The 27990-nt window shown below is 35.5% G+C and overlaps 1 protein-coding gene across 3 annotated transcripts in view; it reads left to right on the top strand.

The window, feature by feature from the left end:
* dapk2b (death-associated protein kinase 2b) overlaps positions 1-27990 on the top strand; it is a 33299-nt gene that overhangs the window by 723 nt on the left and 4586 nt on the right. Inside the window, exons 2-10 of one of the 3 annotated variants that reach the window (XM_042753253.1) lie at positions 18-191; positions 16744-16965; positions 19911-20049; positions 22732-22861; positions 22994-23042; positions 23141-23167; positions 24288-24440; positions 24611-24656; positions 25706-27931. In XM_042753253.1, the coding sequence (XP_042609187.1) occupies positions 115-191; positions 16744-16965; positions 19911-20049; positions 22732-22861; positions 22994-23042; positions 23141-23167; positions 24288-24440; positions 24611-24656; positions 25706-26338 (1476 nt within the window). In that variant the 5' untranslated portion in view covers positions 18-114 and the 3' untranslated portion in view covers positions 26339-27931. Of the gene's footprint in view, positions 1-17; positions 192-15441; positions 15549-16743; positions 16966-19910; positions 20050-22731; positions 22862-22993; positions 23043-23140; positions 23168-24287; positions 24441-24610; positions 24657-25705; positions 27932-27990 lie in introns of those variants that run through there. The other 2 variants (XM_042753254.1, XM_042753255.1) reach the window with 2 other exon arrangements.

Here is a 27990-nt window from a genome sequence, read left to right as displayed (position 1 = left end):
GTGCCTGTGACTTTCAGAGCTGCAGAACTTCCCTAAGCCTGCGTGCTTCTCGAGGGACACCTTAAGACGAATTTGACCTGCTGTCCCCTGTTTACCGAGACACAGTCATCATCAATGGGGACATTAGGAATGGCTGTGTTCAAGCAACAAAGAGTGGAGGATTTCTATGATATCGGGGAAGAACTTGGAAGGTGAGTGATATGAGGATGTTTTGTTATCGCTTCCAGCTTTTGTGGGTTGTTGCCTTGTTGGTAAGTTAAATGGACTGTCCGCAGAGGGTGTTTACAGGACAGGTTAACAGCTCGGAAGCTACAGTTTGGGAACAAAAATGTTTTACCTGACAGCTGACAAGCTTCTCTGATTTTATAATGTCAGTAGACAATAACAAAATGCATCCAAGCAAGGAATTATATCCAAACTGTTATTAAGGATAATTCAACCTGTAATGAAAATTCATGTTCTTTCAAATTCTCCCGCAGAACATAAAATACGATATTTTGAAGAATGTTTAGACTCCTCAAAATAAGGTTCTTTTTTGCCATCTGGTTCCATGAAGAACCTTTAACATGGAACCTTTCCATTCTACAAAAGGTGGTTTATGGAGAAAAAAGGTTCTTTAGAGTTTCTAAATGTTCTTCACACTAAAAAAGTGGCCGTTTTAGGAACTGTTCACTGAAAGGTTCTTCGAGGAACCAAAGATGGTTCTTCTATGGCATCGCGTTTTTGGAAGTTTTTAGTGCTGTCAAGGGTTATGAACACCAGATTGACTTTTATTTTATGGACAAACAAAACAGGACATTTTTCAATCGCTTTAACATATCATATTGTTACAATAATCTTAAAAAGACTTATAAGTTGTAAACCATTGGAAGGATCTTGAGTACACTTGAACAAAAACTTGAGGGCCCCCCCACCCTCTTTTCCCTTGGCACCGGTTCTCATTCTTGAGTCATATGTTGTTCTCTCTGACAAAGCACACTCCTTTTAAAAGCTGCCACAACAGGCAAGCCTAACACTTACTAATGCACAAAAACTGTTATAATAACAGCAATTCTACCATTTCGGCAGAAGGAAGTTGCAAATCCATCCAGACAGGAAGTGCTAAACTGAGTGAACATTCAGGAAAGGTGTAGTTTTACACCCAGGTTACCGCCATGTCTCTCCCCTTGTTATAGGTTGCAGGTGAAAGTCACCTTTTGGCGTTTACCTGTCATATAAAAACTTGAATATGTACAAAAAAGGCCATAAAACTGTTTTCAGTGAAGCTTGGAAAAACATACTCCTGTAATTAGGAAAGGTTTTTCCTTTTTGTCATGGACACTTCCTAGTTGAGGTATTATTGGCTACAGCAGAAAGACAGATGTTGGTTATTGTTTGCAATATGTAACAGACTCAGCCATCTGCCGGGATGGCTTTGTGTCCCACTCAAAGGCACAGTTTCTATGACACACCCTGGATTAGATGAGATACCTGACCTCACTTGCAGGACTGTAACTGAGAACAGTACTCATAGCACCGCTGTACGTTCAGTTACTGTCTATTAATAAAGGACCAGCTTTGTTTGTTTAAACATTAAATGCAACTAGAATAAAAGCTAAATTTTCTGAAGAACTCAACACTTTCTAAACCGAGTTTGAAGTTAGCATGCTGCTAAGCTAACAGTACAGTACTGTAATAGTACTGGGTAAAATGTTGCAGTTTTTTCTTTAAAGGCACTTAACAATATTCTGAAGAAAATATAAGTGGTGTCTGCCTGTACAGAAGTAGCCAAAACATGCCGAGGTTGTGGATCTTTACTGCTCTAAAGTCCTGTTCAAACCAAAAGTGAACTATAATGATTACTATATTAGCGTCCACAATAGATGATAATGTTGTGTTTATTTTGAGCATGTCCTGCAGTTTTGCCAACTGTCAGTTCTTTAAAGGTGTTTATGACTGACTGAACAACTAGAAGAAAAGTGTTTTGTAAGTGATCCCTATGATACTGTTCCTCTGTGTCATTATCATTGTAGCTGTGGTGTGGACTTCTCATAGAATATTTATAGTTATCATTATATTTATTGTCCTTTGTAAACGGGACTTAAAGGGATATCCAAAATGAAAAATTACCCCATGATTTACCTCATGCCATCTTAGGTGTTTATGACTTTTAATCTTTCAGTTGAATACAATCAGAGTTATATTAAAAATGTCCTGGCTCTTCCAAGCTTTATAATGGCAGTGAATGGGTTTTGAGTTTTTGAAGTCCAAAAAATTGCATCCATCCATCATAAAAAAGTGCTCCACACAGCTCTGAGGGTTAATAAAGGCCTTTCCTGTTGAAAAAACAGCATATGCTAGTTTGGCGTGTTTTGAAACATGGTTTAAGCTGGTTTAAGCTGGTCATGTGCTGTTCCTAAGCAACTAGCTCCTGCTCAGGACCAGTTCATAACCAGCTCAAACCAGCTGCCATGCTTCAAAACATCAACGCTTGGAAGATCCGGGACATTTTTTAATATAGCTCCAGTTGTATTCATCTGAAGAAGAAAGTTATATACACCTAGGATGGCTTGAGGGTGAGTAAATCATGGGGTAATTTTCATTTTTGGGTGAACTATCCCTTTCAAAAGTCAAAAGATCCAATCACTAATTCTCTGTGATGTTCTTGTCTCCAGAAATTGCTTGGTTTCCAGCTTTAGTGTAAGTCTGTCGAATTACAAATTTTGATTGATGAAATAGGCAGACAAGCCAATTTTATCAATAAACTTGACAACGGACCATCTCATCATACCCCATTTTGGCCATATTAAAGTCAGACTGAATCCAAAATGGTGGAGAAAGCAGGAGACATATTGATAATATATGTATATTTCATTGTTGATGTCTATGTGGTTCTGTGAATGTGGTTCTTGGAAGGCAGTTGCCTGTGTAGGCAGTAGACAACATTGAAGCTCACTCGTGTTTAAAACACAGATTTAGTGTTAGGTTTAACATACTAAGTATACATTTAATTGCCTAGATACAAGCCAATAGTAATTGTTACAACAGAGAACATACAGTACAATAAACCTCGTTTTGCTGAGATTACTACAGCACAAAGTACAAAAGCTAAAGGTTGATAGCTTAGCCATGTGTGTTAAAAGCAATCCTGTCCTCTGCACACTTAAAAAGCCTAGAAGTTAATGTTCTTTTGGTAATGTTTTGGTTTTCTTTTTTCAAAACGATGCCTACGTCCCCACAGACATGTCATGGAGTATCAGATGCATTTGAGGTGGAAATGCTCACGCACACTGACACGTATCTTGCGTGTGAAAGAGGAAATAGCTCATATGTGGTTTCACAGAGCTGTGTGTGATGATCTGTAACACATTAGCAGCTGCAAACATGTCTATCAGAAGAGGACAGCAAGAGAGAGAGAGAATGAAGGAAAGAATGAAGACACTTAAACGCAAAGAATTATTCACACTCACAAACTCCCACCAGCGTTCATGTTCCGTGTGGGAGTTGGAGGGACTAGCTGTCACACCATGGCATGAATCACCTGCTTCAAAGGTTGACAGTGTGGGACAAATGAGACCCTTTTATGCAACCACTTTGTTCCCTGGAGGTGGGGGCTTGTTGTTGACAGAAGCTTTATTCAGAGATGATTGGAATCTCTATAATGGACTGATGACAGTGTACAAGTTGGATATATTTGTCTTAGTCATTGCACATGTTTGTTACAGGAAGATATGTTGATGTAAATCCAACATTTTTGTAAAAATGGCTTTGAAATCATTTTCATTCCGTAATTGCTAGTAAATGTCACAAATAATTACAAAGATAAGCAGAAAGAAATGGCAAGTGGCACACTGATTTAAACAACTTTGAAGTAGAAAAACTGAAATAGTATTTTCTTGTACAACATATGCTCCAATAATCTTTGGTTAATTGACAACTTTCAAAAATAATGTTTACATGGTTTTTGTAGTTGGCATTATTAACCACTTTAACTTATAAAATATGTATGTATTGAGAATATATTCAAAATATGACCGGCCTTGAGTGCTTTATTGTTTTTTTTATTTATTCATTTATTTTATATGAAATAATTCAATAGAATAAAATTGAAAACAATTCTTATTGTAGACATTTTATTTAATAATTCACGTGCTCTCTTTTAGTATGATGTTTCATCCAAACTGGCGAATGAATGCAGATGTTTGATAACTGCTAATGGAACAAAACATCATTAAAATAATTTCTGTCATGACAACTCTTGGAGGGATTGGCATGGTAATGTAAATGACAATGTTAATGTATTTGGTCTTGGCAGAATAGATCTGCTACGCTGCTGCTGCTGCTGATGCAGCAGAGCAAGTACCAAGACTTGCTAGTGCCAATACATCCACAACATGCTGCTGTGAGCATGTAAGAAATACTGCTGCTGCTGCTGCAAATATAACATTCATGAAATAACCCCCATATAGCATACATGAATCACCTTGTAGCAGATCTATACAGGTGGAGCTGGGGAAGGTGGAGGGTTTCTGAAGAAGGCTCCAACTGCTACAGCAAGTACTAGTCATATGTTTGAATGTTGAGCAGCGAGCTCATTGGCTACCAGTACAGGAGAGAACCAATCAGCTGTGCCATGTGATAATGACTTCATAATTCAGATTGAGTTAGACCTATCGGACTGCGCCATCTAGAGTTTCATGCCAAAACTCTGTATTTGGTTTTGGTATGTTTGGTAGTTCTGAATCTGAACCGGTTCTCAGTTTTCAACCATAGCATCATTGCTATTGCTTTATCATGTATTTTAGGGCATAGTTGTGCAAACACCCATAACTTAAAAAAAATAGTACAAAACCCCGCAATGTTTTCTATGAAGTACTGAGCTCTTATCACTAGTGTCAGAATTTTTTTTTAATTAAAATATATGACTAAAATCTAGGGCTGTCAGTTTAACACATTAATTACTTAATTAATTAGTTATGGAAAAATAACACGATTAAAATATTTTAATGCAGTTAACACCCTGGCCCCACCCCCAGACATCATCTTATACAGTATTTCATTCTGTTGACTGTTGACAAATATGATCAAAGACTATATAAAGGGACTTTGATATGATGCAGGGCAACAACTCCATAAATGCGGTTATGCCCAAAAATTCAAGATATTGGGGCAAAAAATACCCCGTATGAGTTTTTGTCATATTTATATCACATGATAAGCGATATCATACTAGCAGCGAGACCAAGCACACAAGTGCTGTTTGTCCCAAATGTGATTTCATACAACAATTCAGTATACTGAAGTTGATATTGTGTTATATTTTAAACACAATATTGTCTGTTTTTGGTTTTGCTAACAAAAATGTTCCATATTGAGTGCATCTCTGAGTAACACAGCGGTGTTTAGTTTGTGAACGAATCAGTGTTTTTAACCAACTGAGTGAATCAATGATCAAGTGAGCCATTTACTTCATTCCTGAATGAATCAGCATTTGAATGAATTGAATGAATGAATGAATGACTCATAAAGACATTTACAGCCACCTGCTGGCAGTTTTAGTTTCTTATTTACAGTATTATTTCATAAAAAAATTTCAAAATAAAAGAAGGTATTTTGAAGACTGTTGGTAACAAAGCTGTTTTGGTTACCAATGACCTCCATTGCATGAATGGAAAAAAATAAAATAAAACGGAGCTGTTTCTCAAATGATCTTCTTTTATGTTCCATAGTTTATGTTAGCCCATTGTAGCCTAAACGTGTAATAAATTTTATGTTGAATTAAATAAATCATTTCTTTCTACAGCTACTATTTGTAATGTCTACTTAATACTTTATCATTTAACACAAAAATAGCTTTAAATAATCTTTTGGGGCTATTTTTACATCCAAATGTAGTTTGCGATTAATAGATTAATTAAATCGACACATCATGTAATTAATTAGATTAAAAATTTTAATCGACTGACACCCCTACTAAAAACTAAACAGATTTGCCCTTTCTGAAGGTCCTAATTCAATTTTTTTTTTTTTTTTTTTTGCTTCTGTGAGGTTTTACGTGCACGAGAAACAGGACATGTTTCAACATATGACTTCCAAGGACTCGTGGCCTACTTTATTAAACATAAACTTAACCTCATTACATGAAGGTTGGTTTTATGAATGACTTACACAGAAAATTGACCGTTTTGTACACTGTAAAAATTTATTTTATTAAAGTTGTAAATAAAACAAAGATGTCTTTGTACTTCAAAATTTCATGTTTAAATCAATGTGTTATTTGCCATTTCTTTGTTATTAATACACATGCAATTTCTTAAAGCTTTTTTTTTTTTTTTTTTTTTTTTGGTGAATCAATCACATTGATCGGATTGTACTTCTGTCTTGCACAGCCTCACTTTCATCTTTCACTTTAAATTAAGTATGGAGTCTAAAGGTCTATAAGATCCAGTCAGTATATATTTCACAGTAATGTCACAGAGACCAGTTCCAGCTAGTATGTTAGTCGACAGGTAAGATAGAGGAAGAGCACTTATGTAACACATTATATACTGCATAGTGATCCTGTTACATTGCTTTACTGTGCTTTTGAGTCAGCAGGCTTTGGCAAATCTGTCTCTTTCATGAGCAAACTTATATTTGGGTAAAACATTCAGTTTATATAGATCTGACGTGTGCTGCTCAGACGGATGATAGCCCTTCATGAACAGCATTTAAAAACTTTCAATTCAGCTTTTTTTAAGAGAGAAAAAGCAACTCTTTCTTCCCCTTCACTTGAGGTTAAGCAATAGGAGGAAGTGATGAAAGCCACAGAAGATGAGAGAATTAGTGAATTTTTTAGAGTTGATGTGTTTGTGTATGTTTTGACAGGACTCAGTCTTGATACAATGTGAGAGATTGTATTTTATAAATATATGTACTGCATGTGCATCTTTTTTAAGAGATTGTGCAAATCATTCCCATAGCAACAGACTATACGCACAGCTGTTGGTTTGTGAGGTGTTTTTTTTTTTTTTTTTTTTTTTTTAGTTTTTTCTTTTCTTTTCAAAACAGCTCACCATATGTTTCTGGTCTGTATCTTTATTGGCTGTTCGCTTATCTGTGAGTCATCATGTACTCTATATACAGGGCTGCCGTCATGGGGACAACCATGGGGGCACATTATTGTCAATAAAATCTGTTGTTCCAGGCCCCCAATAATTTGATTAGGATGTTAATGGAGAATCATTTTCTCAAATGGTTAATGGAGAATCAACTTTTCTGCCATGTCAGAGTGAAAGTAACTTTATGAGTCACAGAGTGAACACTGCAATGACTAATACTATAAGTAATCAGCCCGCACATTTGATAACACACTAGTCAAGACATTTTTGACTCATATTTCAGCAAATCATGTAAGAAGAGACAGCTGCCTGTGGACTTTAGTCAGAGTGGACGTCATATATAATTTGAAGTGAGCAGAAAAAAGGCTGTAAAGGACAAAGGTACAATCCATTCAATATGTCATACTGAGACTTGATGAAAGATTAAAAACTTATTTTACATTTTCAGTGGGCAAAAAATGGAAAATGCTTTATGATTATTTTAATGACATATGACCTTACGACATTATAACCAATATAAATGCACCACCTGGGCCAATTAACTTTAGTCAAATTAAATTTTGACTAAATGTTGTGTAAAATAAGTTTTATTTATTATAATTATATATATTTTTTATTATAAGTTTGTATTTTAACCCATTTACTTTAATTTAATTGTATTATGTATGCACTACTGTTCAAAAGGTGTTTCAATGTTTTTGAAAGAAAAATGCTCACCAAGGCTGCCTTTATTTGATAAAAATTGCAGTAAAAACAGCAATATTGTGAAATATTATTACAATATAAAATAACTGTTTTCTATTTAAATATATTTTCAAATGTAATTTATTCCTATGATGCAAAACTGAATTTTGAAAATCCTTACTCCAGTCTTTAATCTCACATGATCCATCAGTAATTTCATTCAAACTTTCATGATTCATTGATAAATAGAAATATCAAAAGAACAACATTTATTTTTTAAATGACATTTTTTGTATCGCTCTAATAGTCCTGACCGTCTCTACTGATCAAATGAATGCATCCATGTTGAATAGTATCATTTTCTTTCAAAAAATCTTACCAATTATATCTAGATATTAGTATCAGCTTTTAAAAACTACCAATAAATGCAACAGTATCTGAACTGTTGCAATGTTCAAATGTATAAATAATGTTTGCAGGAATTGGTCTTTCCTGTGTTTAATGAATTAATGTTTTTATTTGCATTAAATATTTTCTATTAGTCCATTCCCATTAAAACGTTAATTTAATATTTTCAAGAATCCATTTCTTTCAAAGCTCAAGGCCAGATATGTAGGTGTCTGTCTGCTGAAGTGAACAACAGGTGCTATTGATCCCCACAATGAGCTGATCCAGGGGTATCTGGGTAAAGTTGGCTATTTTAAGCATCCTGTTGTAGTCCTCACAGTCATAGGCGGAGCGTGTGTAAGGCTGGGCAAGGCTTAGACTTCCCCTGGCCAAGGGTCTGGAATTTAAGGAGTACTTAGGGGCTTGGGGCAAAAATGCCACCAAATTGGACAAATATGCCCCAGTACAATTAAACTAAATCTATAAAGGATGTCACGAATAACGTGAAAATGAAATGAAAAGTGTCAATCGCGGCATTAAATTTAGATCTGCTAATGATGCATCAAATTAGGCGTTTTTACATTGTTGCGCATAATATCCAATCACACGTGATTCTGTTGAGCTTATGAATGCAATGACCAATCAGGGGCATGCAGATGAGTCATCGCTGATTCTGAAACGCCGAGTTGTGTTCAGCGCACGCAGGCTGACTGAATTCTACACTCTCGCAAATTAATCATACACAACAAAGTGGAAATGTACATACGATATAAGTAAGATATTCATTTGATGTTGTAGCCAGCTTTATTGATTATAGCGGGTTTTTGAGTGGGCTTAAACTCACGGTAGACTGAAGTCAGTCATGTTCTTTGATAATGTAAATGTTCTTTGCTTGCGTTGTTTGAATAACCGTGGAAATGAAAGCCTTATAATTAGTATCTTGTTAAATACAAACAATGTTTTATTACATTATGATCACGTTATATACAAATTCAGTTGTATTAAAACTATTTTGAGACATATGACGCCCATATCTGGTATTTATGGAAACCTTTTTCCGCCACTCTCACTGAATTAAAAAAAAAAAGTAATTGGACATAGAGTTTCAATTGTGCGATGGAGTAAAAATTGTGAGATAAAAAGTTTGTGTTTGTTTGTTTTATTTTTATTTTTTTGGTAGGAATTGTGTGTTATTGAGTAAAAGTTGTGTTTTTTTTGTGCGTGTTAATAGGATTACACTAACATTAGGCAAATTTTAGCCTTACCCTGGAGTTGGTTCACCCTCCTCCTATGCTCACAGTGCAACAATAGCAATTCTTTGTACATGTCAACAAGTTTGAATTAAAAAACAAAAAGTTATTTTTAGCAAAAGAGTTGGAGGGACGGTGATCTGTCGAAACATCAACGCACATTCCTCGCATTCTTTCCCCCACTGCTGTTTTGCCCAATACTGCCCAAACAAGATGCTTTAATGAAGCATCTCTTAATGTTTTATTCGCAAATAATCATCTGTCCAAAGTGCTGAAAAGCAAGTATTCGGCAGCTGTGAATTGAAGGAGTTGAAAAGCTGTTATGATAGATTGTGTGGGAGGAATGACTGTGTGTTCAGTTTGAGAGGAACTCACTGGCAGGATTTCAAAGAAATGACATCCATAATGCAATAATGTTTTATCATTTTTACACAAAATGGATACTTCCGGTCCTGAAAGCTGATTGGTCAATGGAATATGCATATTTTCCATTGCGGTGGAAATAAAAACACGCACTCTGTTGTTTTAAACTCGCTTTTAAACTGAGACCTAGCCCAGATGAAGAATGCATTAACATCTGTTCCATCCTGTTGTCAGAGCAAAGGACATGCTTTTTCATGTATGCACATATGGACATAATGAAACTCAGTGTCATATGGTCCCCTCTGGACCCGCATTTGAATATTGGACTGGCGCCGTTTAGTCATGCGCATGGCCCTCCGGCTAATAACCAGCAGCTGTTGGGAGTGGAAATCCACTGAGACCTCCAGCCGTCAGAAACACAAGCGGGCTTAGAACAGAGACTAGTGGCACGCCTGCAATGGGCTGCCTCTGTCCTCCCTCAGATAGTCTGTAAATCACACCTCTGACAAAGCATGTAATACAGCTTTAAAACAAACCTTCTTGAAGGCATTTGAATGAAAGGTCAGTTTGTGAAGCACTACTTTGTCCTCATCAGGAAGTGTTTAAGTCCGGTCACATTTACTGTTACTCATTTCTATTGAAATCAATGCTTTTGGGAATTTCACGTGAGGGTGAAATATGTTCCTATGCAAATTGTGCTACAGGTTCAAGTTAGTTATGTGGATTCACTTTGTTTGGCAACAGTAAGCTACTTGGTTTGAAAATGACTTCTGTGTGAGCTGTGCTTCATACATTTAGCTAATTTCACCACACCTTAATTGTGTCTAAGTGATATTGTCATATTGTCTAAGTGAAATGTTAAAAAAACATGATATAGCCTAGTAACATTTATGACACATATAATACATAAAATATGTTTCTAGCTGTTAGTGTTTACAAAAATATTCTGATATTAATTAGAATATGGTCCTATTACAATTTTATAAGCGTTATGTAAGTAGATTTTCAACAACAACCAGATTTACCTGTTTTTATATTCTCTTGAAAATCTACATAAAACAGCTGGACTATTTCTGGTTTAATTAGATTTTTGGCGCATAACACCTTATTCAGAATATCCACGTAATTTAACTAAACTGTGTATGTAGTTTAATTTTTAATTTTGGAACATTAAGCTCAAAAAGGCGAGATGTACAATAATACTTAACCAGAATAGACATTAATAGAATAGATCTTAATAACTAAACTGTGTATGTATCTTAATTACAAAATCATATGCTTTGAGTAAATTGCTACAGTATGTGATTTGCTTCACACACATGTTGCCTGCACCATCATGTGTTGTGAATTAAAATAACATTATTGTGGCCTGTGGAGGTGAAATATGCCGCTAATGTGATAAATGGAAAGAAAACTTGAGAAGTTGAGTTGTTTTGGTCTAGGCTTGTGTTCTCCTATGGATCTGAAAGAGACCGGGCTGTCCCTCCGGCTACACATTCCAGTTCAGACTGTTTTGGTTTTCCATGCCTTTGTGCTGTGTGTGTATGTGTATGGGGGAAAACCTCTTATTATGTAGGCCCCTCTGAGCTCTCGGTGGACAACCCGACCCCTTTTTCCAGGCGGAGACCTAGCAGTGTTTGGCGTCCTCGTATCTCTGTGGGTTATGGGTTGTTAAACAAACATAGTTATCGATGTGGCCAATAGTCCCTTCTGATTTAGCAATCAAACATATTCGGTTTTACTTGCCAAAGGCACTGAACTGTAATGCAATTCTTCTCTTGATCTTATTGCGTTATGTGAACAGAAAACCGCATTAGACACAGTGAGAAAAATGTCCTCTGGAGTGAAATAAAAGTTGTTTTCTTTAAATCAGTGTTTCTTGTCCTAGCAGACACATGTCTCTGTCTTTATTATGTCTGTGTTTTTTGAATATAAAAAAAAGAGGGGTGTGGGGAATTTTGCTTTTGGTTTTGGTGTTGTGTGTGCCTTCTAGATACAAAAAAAATAAAGTACAATTTTTGTGGCAAAAGAAGGAAAACTTTTCTTTGAAAAAATAAAATAGAAACAAACCTGGTTTCGCATGAATTGGTGAATTTTACATAAATTTGGATCACAGTTTACCCCAAAATAAAACGAAACACCATTTTCAAAACATTAACATGATTTGAATTGTGAAATTTTCATGACAGTCAAGCACATTTTCCTCTCAAATTCTCATTACTGTAACATATCTGGACATTTTACTTTTGAGTACTTTTTCAGTCTCATTATTGATAGTGATGATTTTTCAGTTCTAATGTAGTACAGTATTTTATGCTATTAATATACTATTACTATACTATTTAATTAAATCAGCATAATTTAATATAGTACACTAAATAGTACCCTATAAATATTTTTTTTTTTTTTTAAGAATAATGAATGACATTTTAGTCCATTATGATAATGAGAATTAAAGGGACATTATAGGAATATATATACAATATATATAAAATTAAAAAAATGGTTTGTCTGAAAATTAAATTTATTGCATTACGATAATGAGAATTATTACATTTATGCATTTAGCAGACGCTTTTATCCAAAGCAACTTACAGTGCATTCAGGCTAATATTTTTTACCTAACATGTGTTCCCTGGGAATCAAACCCACAACCTTTTGCGCTGCTAACGCAGTGCTCTACCACTGAGCCACAGGAACAGAATTATAGGGAAATGTGGTTGTATGTGCTATATATCCAAGAAATATATAACCCAGCGATTGGTTTGTTTTCAACCAACAGATGGGTTAAATGTTAAACCCAGCCTTCTAGGCAGTAACCCATCTGTTGGGTCAAAACAACCCAATCGCTGGGTTTGTCCATATTTTATCCAGCGCTGGGTTGTATTTAACCATATTTATTTTTATGTATAATATAAATAGAAATTTAAATATGTCTTAAATATATACAGTACGTGTATGTGTGTGTATTTATATATACATATAAAAATAAACAGTTCACACAATAACACAATATTTTGGATGTGATTAATTGATTTGACAGCCCTTATCTATATAATGTTATATATAATATATAATAAACAACTGAATAAATACATACATTTATATATATATTTACATTTATTACTCTGTAGCACTGCCCATCAACACAAAAAACACTAGCAGGTAGAAGAGGAAAAGGGTGGCACAGACACATATCCTATCACAGCCTTATGGAAGCTCTCAGTGGGGCTTCATGTGAAACACAGGGAAAAAACTGGCTACAATCATGGTCTAATCATCTGCTCGCTGTGCATAATCTACACGGCCTATTTTCACAGCGCATTCAGAACTCGATGCATGAACAAGAACAGCAGGTGACAAACAGAACTTTAATCTGCAACATCGTATTTTTATATACTTCCCATGTGAGATCAGAGAAAGGGGAACAGGAACACAGAAGCACAGTACTTTGAAGAATCAAAGACCCACAAAGTTGTTGCATGATATTCTTATCTATAACTGAACAAACAGTCAACATGAAAGTTTAATGTAACATTTAATAAGTGACATAAGACTAAAACACAGTCATCTATTTCCAAAGTCTACTGTGGTCTGCTAGAAGACATTCCTACAGATGACGATGTTTAGAAACCTTGCTAAACATCCTGTGCATTTCACAGTGAAGATATCATCCCTCATTTTTCACCCCCCCCCTTATCCTGCTGTCTGTTTCCCTCTAATCCCTCTTCTCTGTGACGGTACAGCGCTAGAGGAGTTTATAGAGGACAGGTTTTTTCTGGTCACAGCTGATAATGAGCCGGGCCAAATGCACATCCGCAGACGTGAGGCATGATGTCAAGAGTGGCTCGCTTAGTCAGTTTACATGCAGTCCGTCTAGATCTGTGGTCTTGTTAGACTCATAGTCGGATATAGTCGTGACTCAGAGACACTTCCTAAATCTGTTGACTTCATGTGCTGCCTGTCCATGTGCATCAGGAATGCATTTCTATATTAAGACAAATAAAGGAGTTAAACTTAAAAGGCACTGACCACCTTATCTGTTATATTTAGAAGTAAATGTTGTTTTTGTTGCTGTACTTTTAAGACTGTTTCTATATGTACATAATCTTTGTTGTGATTGGACAATTTTTTTTAAATAACAAATTAATACCTATAATCATTCAATGTAAGCTTATTCCCACCAAGAATTTACATACAGTAAATACATACATACATATATTCATACATGCATACATAAAGATAATTGTGAATTTGAATTTTACAATTCAAGTTCATATCTCACAATTAAGACTTCAGAATTGCAAGTTTAATTTTGAGTAATCGTCTCACAATTCACAGTTATTTTTTTCTCAGAATTGTGAGAAAAAAAATCACAATTATTTGGAATTTAATTGCATTAAATTTACCAAAAATGACAGTGAAGACATTTATAATATTCAGAGGTTAAAAATATTTATATTTCGAATACACTTCTTTTAAACTTTATATTAATAAAAAATAAGAAATAAAAAAATTTATTACTTCTTTCAATTTTTTTTATATTGATAATAATCAAATCAGCATATTAAAATGTTTTATAAAGGATCATGTGACACTAAAGACAGGAGTAATGATGCTTAAAATTCAGTTTTGCATCAGAGGAATAAATTGCATGTATAAAATATATTAAAATAGAAAACAGTTATTATAAATTGTAATAATATTTCACAATACTCCTGTTTTGTATTGTGTTTTTGATCAATAAATGCAGCCTTGATGAGCATGAAAGACTTTCAAAAGCATTAAAAAATACAGATTTAATCTTCTGAATGGTAGTGCCTGTGCTTTGGCTTTCGGAGGTTTTTAAATCACATATTGTTTTAATTTCATATTGTTTTAGCAGCAGTTTGATTTAGCATTTAAAGTTTTAGTTCACCGAATATGCATGTTAACAAGTCTGTCATTGTTCTAAATGATAATACAGTTTTTAAGCCAAGATCATGGCGGTTTATTGCCCAATGTTAGAATGAATGAATGGAATGAAGGATAGATTATATCTATGATTGGCTGGAATACATCTACAGTACTTGATAAAATTAATTTTTTTTATTTTAAAAGAGCAATTTTATTTTTTCTATTGTATGACCCCCTTTAAAACCTTTTAAACATGAATCAGTATCTGTGCATCCCTACTTTAATGTATCCTTTCTACCCAGTGTCTACACAAACCAACAAATAACATGAGCAGCTTGTGTCGAGAGATATTGTTTGAAATGTTCAAAGCATGTGCGAGGAAGCAAAAGCGTCTTTGACACAGAAGCGGTGGGTGGGTGGCATTCCTCTTCTCTGTCTCTCTCCTCTCTGAGAGCGTTTTCCTCCCACACTGTGACCCCAGTTGGCGCGCGCTTCCCTGCGGCAGGATTTCCTCTCAGGCTCTCGCTATGCAAGAAACGTTCTGTTCCGAGATTCTATAGGGAGCTCGAGTACAAACCATCCTTGTAGACATATTTCAGCATTTAAGATCCAACACATAATTGATTGTTCACTTCAACAGCGCAAACCCAGTGGGTTTCACAGGCTAAAAGCAAAGCTATGCCAAGTTACTAAATACTGAATATGCATTGATATGTGAATGTGGGCGTTCATATGTTAACGTAGTTGTGAGGTTAGCTGCATGTACCCTTGATAAAAAGAGTCTCTGTAATTAATCTGCAACATGTGATTCGTGCTGCACACGATGCAGCTTATAGAGCTAAATAGAGCGTATAGAGACCATACTTAGACTGACACTCATTTGGCTCCAGTTAAGTATTTTCTCTTGTTTCTAATGTTACTGCCAGTTTGTGTTGAAGGATTTCAAGCATTTCTGTTTACATTTTAAGGAAATTAAGCATCTAATGCTTTTAAAGAAACTATGTCTCATTGGCATGTGGTCAACTTGTACGATGAAGAAATGCACTCCGTGGTTTGGTTTTTTAATTTTATTTAACTTAGTCTTTAGACTATTACCAATAAATCAACAATATATTATGTGTATTTGTGTGTGTGTGTGTGTGTGTGTGTGTATATGTGTGTATATATATATATATATATATATATATGCCGTTTATTAAAACCAAACCACATTAAAGTCTCATCAGATTTATGCATTTGTAAACATTTACTGTAGATAAATATTACTATTAGTATTAATGCATTAATTGCTTCAAGTACCATAATTTATCAAATAAAAATGTATAAATAAAATCTACAAATGTATAAATGCTTTTTTGTTACTTTTTACTTTGTCACTTTAATTATTTGTTTTGTTACTAAAACTTAAAAAAATATTATAAATGTTATTAATATTATTAATACCTTTAGTGTAACTTTTGATCGGTTTATCATAGCATAAAGCCTTGCATTTTAATATTTTTGGGACTATTAACAAGAAACCAATATTAGAATATTTTTGTATGTTTATATTTATAGCTGTTTATTAAAAAACAAGTCAGATCAAAATCAAATGTATGCATTTTTAAACATTTTTTCATATTTATTGTAGTCATTTTGAATCAGTGGCAAGTTTTGCAATTTCAATTCCTTCACAATTCATGCATTTTGTTGTTACAATAACATTTACATCACATTTAAAGATCTAAATGAGTTCAAGGAAAGCGCTGAAACTAAATTCGCTAGTGTGGGTTTTGAGCACTGTCACTTTATATAAATGAATGGTCTATACATTGTTCCGAATGTTCGTTTAGTTTCATTCTTGTGCAGTCGATTATTTTCTGAACCAAATTTGTTTGAAGAAACTAGAAAATTCTTTAATCCCCTGGAATGTTTAATCCTAAAAAAACTGACAGATACAATGTGGCAGCTTTTTCTGCTATTGCGTTATTAACCATATCCTGGGGAGATGAATGTTAAATGTGATTACTCAGATCATTCATCATCTGGCTTATTAGACAGAAGAACTGAATGTTTTTCTGTGTCTCTCTCTCTCTTTTACTCAGTGGGCAGTTTGCTATCGTGAAGCGATGCAAAGAGAAGAGTACAGGTGTGGAATATGCTGCAAAGTTCATAAAGAAGCGGCAGAGTCGGGCGAGCCGGAGAGGCGTTCGGCGAGAGGAGATCGAGAGAGAGGTGGACATCCTACAGGAGCTCCAGCATCCCAACATCATCACGTTGCACGACGTTTACGAGAACCGCACTGACATGGTGCTCATCCTGGAGCTGTGAGTGAGAACACGTCCTCCCACACCGTTTGTGAGAGCTACAATTACCCACTCGCACAGCTGTCCTCACTCTATAGGGGCCATATCCTGAACCTTTTCATCTGCTTCCTAAGCCAAATTCAAGGCTTTATGTAAAAAAAAAAGACAATTTAATTTAGTTTTTACTCAACCACTTCTATTTTATCTCTATGGAAGCCTGTTTCCAACATGGCATAAAAAATATAGGTATATTATATTATTTATATATATATATATATATATATATACTATATATATATATATATATATATATATATATTATTTAACACTCAGTATTTTAACTTAAGCGCTGCGAGCCATGCTTACAAGTACTTTAAAGGAATTTCTTAGCTTATTGTCGTTATTGGGACAGCCAAAAACAGCACAGCTTAACCCTCTGCACATTTTTACATTTAGTTATATTGAAAAAGTTTCAGTTCAGTCCATCTTTTTTTACCCCGTTTTAACATGGATTTCTATGGAGACCGGCCGTAGATGTCGGGCAAGATGGCGGATAACAGCGGCGGCACATAATATACACGTTCTAATTGGTCAGATCGCCTGTCGATCAAGCTCCTTGCGAACGGTCAATTGCAAGTCAGAATTTTATCTCGCAATTGCGAGTTTATATCTCAAAATTCTGACTTTTTTTCTTGCAATTCTGAAAAATATATCTAGATACAAAGAAAATATAGGCCTTTAAACAGAATTGCGAGATATAAACTCAGAATTTTGACTTTTTTTACTTAAAGTTGCGAGATATAATCTTGAATTTGTGAGTCATAATGTCTAAATGGTGATATAAATTGCGAGTTACAAAGCCATAATTGCAGGATATAAACTCAAATAAAGTCAGAATTGCATTTCTGGATTTTTTTTCACACATTTGTTAGTCTATGTCTTGCAATTCTGACTTTTTTTCTCGCAATTGCAAGTTTATATCCTGTATAACTGTTATAAAGTCTAATTCTGAAAGAAAAAAAAAGTCTGCTCACAATTCTGCCATTCTCTTACAACTGCAAGTTTATATCTAACAATTCTGGCTTCATAACTTGTAATTGCAAGAAAAAAGTCAGAAGTGCGAGATATAAATTTGCAATTGGGATTAAAAAGTCTGAATTTAGAGAAAGTTCCTATTACATTTTTATTTTTTTATTTTTTTAGTGGCTGAAACAAACTTCCATATATCTCTGACCCTTACAACTAGAAAAGGCTGTTTTTATTACCGCACCTTTAAGATTTCTAAATGCACAGTAAATTAAAAATCCATCAAAATATTAGCTGAATTTTAAGGCCGTTTTCAGAAATGTGATAGGAAATCCTTTAAAACTATAACAAACTAGGTTTTACATTCAAATCTATGCGAGCTACTGCTTTATTTCAAGTGCGAGTCCTCAAATGACGTTGCTCTTTAGTTGACTAATGCCTGCCGCCCTCGTCCAAGAGCTCTTACTCACTGCGGTTTGAACCAGTAGTTCTCTGCCTCAGTCTCTTAAGACTTTCTCGAAAGAAGCCTTACCATCTAGCCCTGAACTATAACAGCTGTTTCAGCTACCATTAAACATAACAAACATCTGATTCGTTGGATCAGGTGCATTAGAGGGAAAAAAAATGCATCAATGCATGGTGCAGTCTGCATCCCAGTTCACATAGTCTCCATCCTAAATAGTATGTGGCATCAGGATTAGTGTGTCCCAAATCATTGTAAACATTATGCCAAAGGTGCCAAGATGGCATACTGAATTTCCATACATTTTTGGCTAATATTACTCATGACCGCTTGTGCTATGTAATGGGAGCAGTTTAGACTTCCACGGCCTGTGTGTTTGTCATTCTCTGAATGTGTAGGGTAGGCTGTAGTAAATGTCAGTGCTCTAGAGTTGCTGGGAGGCCCGGCTCAGGTTTACCATGACTGTAATGTGTGCATGGGAGCGTAGAAGCTCAATTAGGGCTAATTGTGGCCTGAATCCAATCAGAACTGTGACTGAATGGACTGTCTGTGACTGTCAGCTGCTCTGCATTTTAATCTTTCTGGATCAAATACTCGGGCTTCAAAAAGGAGACATAGTGTACTTGTTCAGCTGAGCTGATATGTTATTGTGCTGTAATGTCTGTGAGTGTATGGGAAAGAGATTTCTGCAGAGCTCCGATAAAGTGGTTTGATGTTAATGATAAAAAGAGCTGTACTAAGCCATTTTAAGAGCTGCTGTGGTTAAATGTCACAGAGGAAGTTTACTAGTCTCATTTTATTGAGATGAACATCTCTGTATGTGTGAGATAAACTGAGTGCACTGGGTACACTCTTTTTCCTAACCAACTTTATTAAAAATATACTTCACATATATAATTAAATTACAATATACAATATGATATCCAATTATTAAAAAAAGAAGCCACAGCGATGGCTGAATGGATGGATAAAATAATAATTACATAAATTAAAGTCAATAAGTATCTACATAAATAAACATGAATTAAGTGCATCTTATATACATACACTGATAAATAAGTAAATAAATAAATGTTTTTCAATCAAAACATATTTTAAGCTACTTTTTATGCTTTGTATTTTTTTCTCATCTTCATTAGGAATATACATAATTTAATACAATACAATACAATATCCAATTATAAATAAAAGTGAAAATGTGACCAGGAAAAATAAATAAATATGAAGCAGCTAAATTAATATTAATCAGATAAATGAGTAAGTAAATGTTAATCAGATAAATATTAAATAGATAAGTATTTGTTTATTTATTAAACCCAAAAAAAAATTTTTTAAGAAATGTTATGCTTTAATATGACGTGCAGCACAGCAAATTTAAAGTCAGCTTCTTACGTTTGCTGCATGATTGCATCTTTGAATATCTCTGTTGGTTGCATGTTAGGTAAACCCATTCTAACATGCAAATGTTGTTTTTCAGTGTTTCAGGAGGCGAGCTCTTCGACTTCCTGGCTCAGAAGGAGTCGCTGAGTGAAGAGGAGGCCACAGAATTCATCAAACAGATACTCAGCGGAGTTCAGTACCTTCACTCCAAGAAAATTGCACATTTTGACCTGAAGGTACAAAACAAGTTTTGTCCACAGCGTTCTGAGAGATCCGGAGTCAGTCGTATAGCTTCCTATAAATGGCTTGGTTGTGGAGGCGAGAAACAGCTATAATGGTCGCCATGGCAACAGTTTAGCTCTTCCTCAAGCAGAGGTGAATTGGCCTTTTCTGAAGAACAATCGGGTCTGTTGCGTGGCAACACCTGAAACTTTGCATGACAAAATAGCTATTCACTTTTCTAAGTCCTGCCATTGTACTGTTTCTTGGGAATGCATACATGACCCTGTTTCTGTCAACCGTCTGGAAATTCCTTCCTTTCACTCTTTTCAGCTCATAAACAGCTTCCTCTCCTAATGACAGCTCTAACTAACCACTCTGCTGAACACCGTCCCATCATGGGCTGAGATCGTACGTGTGTTTTCACCCCATCTTCATGTTTTTCGTCCCGGCTGGCCCGGGTCCAGACATTCTAACACAAGGTTATCAGCGGCACATGATGAGACATGTCACCCACGCTGTTCTCTGCCATAATCTCCATCCTGTTTTTATAAGGGCTGCGTCTTCACAGTCGCCAGCACACGCTTGAACTCTACAAGGACAGCCGGAGACACTAAAAAGATATTACTTTAGCTACCAACTACTCTTGCTCCAGTTACCACACGCTAAATGCTATGTAAACAAAACGAACCATGCTGAAATAATTGGTAGCCTATTAGTCAGGACATAACAGTGACTAATTGAAGTATATCACTGGATATTCGCTTAGCATGAAGGCCTTTTAACACAAACACGAATGTTCGGAGCGGTTACATGATGTTCGGTATGTAATGTATTAATGATTTTTATTGAAGTGATTTAGTTTATCGTACTGAATATTCATCTTCATCTGTGAATAGGCTCACTCAGTGGTATTACCCAGACAGCACACGTACATCTGCAAGATGGCTGTTAAAGATTGCTTGATCTGGAAAGCATCTGCTTTGTACAATCATCTGACAGACATCTTTAAGATGTCAGTTTTACATACATTCTCAATCATAAACATCGGAAAGACATCTAATATACGTCTATTTGACATCTGATAGGAAACGTTCAATAGTCGTATTGCAGCTAAGCAAACACTAAAAAATATGTCTTGCAGATGTAAATGCAGACTTCAAATACACATCTCTGTGCTGTACGTGTGCTATCGGGGTACATTCATAACTATATTTCGCTTATTTCAATTAGCATTCCTAAAAGTAGCTAATTTAGCTAACAAGGATTTAGAAAGTAGCCAGTGACTAATTAGGTTACTGGATATTAGTGTAACATAACTCCCTCTCTTGCTCAAAACATATTCTAACTCCTATTTGAACAAAACTTGTCATTCTATGCTTACGAAAGAGTTATCAATAAAAAGTTATTTTAGCTAACAGCTAAATTTAGTGCTTTAGGAAGTAGCCAGCTCACTGGATATTAGCTTAGCTTAGCATAACCCACTCTCATATTCAAAATAACATATGCTAACTGATAACCTATGTAAACAACATGTCCTGCCTTACAAAAGAAAATATCTTTAATAGATTTAATATAGCCACTAATGAGGACTCTGCATGAGCTTCGACCTCCTGAGGACACAGCCTCCAAAATGAAACGCAGCTATGTCTAACACTCAGAAAGATATTAGCATAGCATAACTTTCTTGGTGAAAACTTATTTACTGATAGGTTGAGAAAATGCACCATATCATGCTCACAAAATAATTTTTTCCAGAAAGTAGCTAATTTAGCTATCAGCTGAATTCAGAAATTTTACAAGTATAGCCAGTAAATAGGTCACTAACATAGGCCTATATCTAGTTTTCTCGCCTTTCTTTTCACATTGATTAGGAGGCAAATCTGTACTTGTACATCCTAGACATGGCACAATTCCTATGGGAACAGTCCTCCTCCACACTTGAAGTCAGCTGGATGCCTCTTTTCACCTCTTGAGTATGTAGAGGCATTAATATGGGAACATAACAGGTGTTGAGTCCCACGCAACGTCCCTCAGAATTACATGAAACCTTCAGCCACTTCATCAGCATGCAAACTGCTGAGGTGGAGGTCAACGTTGATTAGCCAGACACATGACACATATGACAAGCAACATTTGCTGAGATGGACTTGAAAATAGAAATCTTTTATTTCCATCGCTGTTTTTATTGTCTTGAACAATACAAAAACGGTTTGCAAGGCTACAATGTGTTTTGTGAACTCAAAAGATGTTTCAGTTTCACTTTTTTCTCATTTTAGTTAGATTTTCCTCCTAATTTAGTCACATAGAACTGAAGTGTTTCCCACTTGATTGTAGAATTGAGTTTTTTCAGAACTACAGTATAGATCATGTTAATGTATAATACAGAACAAACAATATCCAGTTATAAAAATATCAAACATTCCATGGGGAAATTAAATTAAATTACATTTTTAATGAAATATCAGTCAAATAATTGGAAAATGAATCAGATAAACAAGTAAATAAATATGAAATTAACAGTTCTACATAATCATTTGAAATGATTAACCAAACATTAACCAATAAACAAGAATTGTGAATAATTAATGACCAGCTCAATACCGTCATACAGTGACACTCATAATGTCAATGGAAATGTAAGTTGTTTCAATTTTAATTGCTTATGGTTTTAATTGTAAATGTATTTGTTTTTTCAGCCTGAAAATATAATGCTGCTGGATAACAATATCCAACGTCCGCGGATTAAGCTTATCGACTTTGGTTTGGCACATAGGATCAAGGACGGAGTGGAGTTCAAAAACATTTTTGGGACTCCAGAATTTGTTGGTAAGTTCAACAGTTCACAATGTAAAATGCAAAGTAAGTGTCAGATGCTGAACATCTCTACCATCTTTGGACATCCCACAGGGTTGTTTTGAATAAAATGTAGCTGATGCCTCTAACCTGGTTTATTTTCAGCTCCAGAGATAGTCAACTATGAGCAGCTGGGATTAGAGGCTGACATGTGGTGAGAACTCTTAAGCACCTCACGCTTTGTACTTTACATACAGCAAGTGCCAGTACTCGACAATGGCTTAACCATGTGCTCTCTTCCGTTTCCTCCAGGAGCATCGGAGTCATCACATACATCCTGTGAGTGTGGATTCCTTCTTCTGTGACAGGACATCTAGACATTCACAGACATTCCACAGAATGATTGATAGATTCCATTGAGTTCCATACACCGGTCACATGCTGAACAAATGTATCGATGAAGCACACTGGTGAATAATGAATGAGAGGTTCTCATAATGGGACCCAATAACACCCATAATGCTACACCCATTGCCCACAAGTGAATATGATCAGGATTCTTTTATTATTCCTAATAATGTTCATTTCCATAAAGGGTGTAACATTATTTTTTATTAATGAGAGGAATATCTGATCACACCCAGGATACTCAGATTTGCTCAGTTTGTAGGGTGTTTTTGTTTAGATTAATAACTCTGACAATCATTTTGTAGAACTGAGATGATTTTCTCTCTTAACGTCTTTATTTGGAATATACATCTGCTAAATTTTAAATATAGTAGAATAAACAATATCCAATTATAAAATAGTTTAAAATGCCTTGTAATGCAGTCGTTTTTGGAATAGTTTACAGTTGCAATAGTTTTAAATGACACTGCCATTCAAACATTTGGGGTCATTGAGATTTTTAAAATGTTTCTGAAATACAGTGATTTATAATTAATGATTATATTCATAATTAAATATATAATGATTTTCTTTTTATTTAAATTAATTTTAAAATGTAATTAGTAAAAAGTATTATTAAATAAGTATCATTAAACAAATAACTAAGAATTATTAATAAATAAATATGTATTATTAAATAAAAACTGAATTAGTATTAATAAATAAATCAATATTGGGGAGATAAATTAATATGAATGACAGGTATTCAATTTGGAATTATCAGTTCACATGCTCATATATTCATTGAGAATTGTAAAGGTAAATAAATGTAGCAATAAAACATAAAAGTGAATAATGAGTGACAGATTGAGCCTTGGGCTGTCAGACAGCGGCACCCATACTGTTACACCCATTGCCAGTATGAACATAATTATGGCACTTAACAGCTGTCTGATACATGAACTACGGGAGCACGTGTTTGGATTCCACTGTCGGATCAGTTTCGGGAATTAATTAACAGGAATTTCCGATGTGCTTCCACACAGGTCAAGTATTTGTCTCTCTGTTTCAGATTAAGTGGGGCATCGCCGTTCCTGGGTGACTCCAAGCAGGAAACTCTTGCAAACATCTCAGCAGTGAACTTCGAATTTGATGAGGAGTTCTTCGGCAGCACCAGTGAACTGGCCAAAAGCTTCATCAGACAGCTGCTGGTGAAAGATACGAGGTGAGGGGTCAAATCAGCGTTCAGCCGAAAAGAGAAACAGCAGTGAAGGCTTCAGCAAGACTTGGCCTTTTGGGGGGGCCAAGTTTCTCTCAGTTTTCTTTGTCTTTTTATGTTTTGAAGTTGTTCTTTTGCATTTATAGTACCTTGCTTTGTGTTTGTTTTCTTTGCAGAAAGAGGCTTAAAATTCAAGACGCACTCAACCACCCCTGGATTAAGGTAACCACTTGGATTAAGTCAGAAACGTGCACAGTTGAAAACATGTTTATGTGACTTTTTTAAATGAATGCTTCTTACTGAAATTATAACATACACAAGTGTTGAACTTTACTCTGCTGGTTTGTACAGAATGAACTGACCTTGGGTTTTACACACATCAAGACATCACATATATGCCTCTCCCTACTCTACATGAATTATACAATTATAGGCAGAGTTCACCCAAAAGTGAACATTTTTTATCATTTACTCACCCTCGTGTGTTTCAGACTTGTATGACTTTCTTTATTTCTTCTGTCCCTGTTGATAAAACCAGCATAAGCTGGTTAGGTATGTTTTAAAGCATGGTAGCTGGTGTATAAGATGTTTAACAGCTGGTCATGAGCAGGAGCTAGTTGCTTAGGACCAGCAGAAACCAGCTTATAACCAGCACATGATCAGCTTAAACAAGCTCATAACAAGTTTGTAACCAGTTCAGGATGAGCTTAAACCAGTTCATGACCAACTAAGGACCATCTTAAACCAGCATACACTGTTATTTTCAACAGGGGTGGAAAACAGATTAATATATTTAAGAATATATTTAAGAAGTGTTTTATTTTTGTCCATACAGTGGGGTCCAGTGTTGTCTTGGACCCTGTTAACTTTCATTTAAATGGAAAAAACAGTTGAAACATCCCTAAAAAGACTTTAAAATCTCTTAAAACGACACAAGGGTGAGTAAATGATGCCAAAAGTATCATTCTTGGGTGAACTATCCCAAATCCAAACAGCAAATCCTGGTATTACCTTGTTGGCCAACTACTAGATGCATGTATGCATGCAAGTCTTCATCATGGAAGCAATCGCATGTTGATAAATAATTTTAATCGACGACTGAATCCTGTGTGTACCATGCTGTCCTCCTCATCCTAACATCCCGAGACCAGCATTAACTCCTCCTGCCTGGATCTGCTGCTTACCTGTGCAAGAGTTGAGTGCTTTATCATCCTGGTGAAAAAGCGAACTATCTTCTTACTCGTTCTCCCTCCTAATTTCTCTATGCGAAGACCCACGAACAGCCAGAGGACAACAGCGCCACCGTAGAGGTGCAAACAAAAGTGGAATCGCAGCAGCTGAAGACCAAACGCCTGAAAGAGTACACCATTCAATCCCACTCCAGCATGCCACCCAACAACACCTATGTCAACTTTGAGCGTTACGCCAACGTTCTGGAGGACATCTCGTTGGTGGAAATGGGTCTCGAAAAAGTGACTCAGAAGCGTGAATCCCTTCAGGATGATGTTGAGGCTCTTCTCTCCATCTACACTGAGAAGGAAGCTTGGTATAAAGAGGAAAGCGAAAGCATTCGGCAGGAGCTCTCGCAGGTGCGCTACAAGTTTCGTAAAGCGGAGGTGTTGAGGAAAGGCCTCCAGGAGGACTTGAGGACAACCGACGCCAGCTTAGCCAGCATTGACAGTCGCTACCTGACTAGAGAAGCCCACCTGAGCTCCCTCAGACAGGAGCTGAACGCAGAACTCAGATGGTTGCAGGAGGTTATGGGGTCACTAAACGGAGAGGCTGGGAACAAGGGGTTCGGATCCATTTCAGCTCTGAACAATGAAGTGAACGAGGCCCTGAAGGAGCTGCTGAGCAGGGCCTGTGGTGGTGATCTACATCCTCAAGCGCAGCCAGACATCTAGAGTCTAGCTAGTGGAGATTAGACTGCAGTTGTAATACAATGAATTAGAAGCAGAATGTGAATTCAGAGGAATAGCTGATCAAGTAGCAATGTTAACCACTGTAAAAACAAACAAAAAAACTATTTAAAAGAATATTTCACCCATTTACTCATGCTCATGTCATTCCAAGCCTGTATAGGAAACAAAAGAAGATATTTTGAGAAATGCCAGTGTTTTATTGTCCAGTTGTAACAAAGAATAGTTGGTTACGAACATTCTTCAAAATATCTTCTTTTGTGTTCTACAGAAGAAAGAAAGCCTTACAGGTATAAAATGGCATGAGGGTAAGTAAGTAATGACAGAATTTTCATTTTTTGGATGAACTTTACTGAAAGCCTAAATAATATTCATAAGCTAGGCTGATAAGGTTAAAAATGCCTATGGCCTTGGCGCCAATAGCCTCCTGGGCAGCTCGCCAACATATAACGCTGCTGCGCTTATCCTGAGTTCGAGTCCCAGGTTGCAGACCTTTCTCCCTCCTACTTTGCTTTTTGTCTCATATACTGTCCCTATCCTAATAAAGGCAAAAAAAGCCAACAATAAATCTTTAACAAAAATGCCTATGGCAGCTATTATAACTGTGGATGAAATGTCTGGTCTACTTTAAGGAGTTCATCAATGCACTTTTATATTTTAAGAGTATAGTTTTTGTGAAAAGAGAAAAGAAAAAAATAGAAAAAAAATAAATAAATAATGAAAAAAGTGATTTAAGACAAAGCAGTATTTGTTTAGGCAGTGAAGTAGAAGAATATGCAAGCAGCATGTCCAAATAATACACCAAACATTTCTACCTTATTAATATTTATGAGCCAAGCTAATAAGGTTTATATCCCAACACTTAAATTATTGTTTAAAGATTATTACCTCAACAGAACATTAGTTTGAGACACTTTTAAATTAGCTGTACCTGCAAAAGTCAGAGTTTAACATTGTGTTGTTTATTTGTAACTTGTTTTGTATATACTTTATACCAGAATAATTTGATTATGCACATGCTGGTGTTCTACAGCATTCTTTTGCATTCACCATATTCATCAGTATGGTTGTTCTTGTCAGTGTTTCTTTCATTTCTGGTCGAATACTGACCAAACATCTACAAGACATTCTTTCTTTGAACAGTAATAGTGACAAGTTGAAATGATGTCAGCCTTTATGATTTCATTCCATCTTTATGCATGGGTTGTTTTTCTTTTGTTTACAGACGCCATAAATATGATTTTTGCCATAAATTGTAACTTTCTTTCTTTCTTTTTTTCCCTTTCTTATGAGCAGTTTAAAACTTCTTTAATTTATTTGTGAATGTACCTATTTAAAGCACTACATGCTCATTGCCAGTTTTAATTGAACTTTTCTTTCTTGCACATGTAATTTAGTGTATATTCCTGTTACTTTAATTTTTTGACTTTAAAAAAGTCATATTTGTTATGTGTGTATTGATTTGTGAACATCAGCACTTGGACGTTTTCTTTTGCACGTCATGCCAGCATGCTGCTTGATGTAAACAGTGATGTTATTTCTTTCCATACTTAATAAAGCACTGGAATGATGATTACAGTACAGACCTCACACTGATCATTAGTCCTGCAGCTGGATGTGGTGCATTGTGGGATGGA

This window comes from Cyprinus carpio, chromosome B25, assembly GCF_018340385.1.
Source record: "Cyprinus carpio isolate SPL01 chromosome B25, ASM1834038v1, whole genome shotgun sequence".
Lineage (NCBI taxonomy): Eukaryota > Metazoa > Chordata > Actinopteri > Cypriniformes > Cyprinidae > Cyprinus > Cyprinus carpio.
The sequence above is the reverse complement of the archived record's forward strand: the minus strand, read 5'-3'. Positions and strand labels throughout refer to the sequence as shown.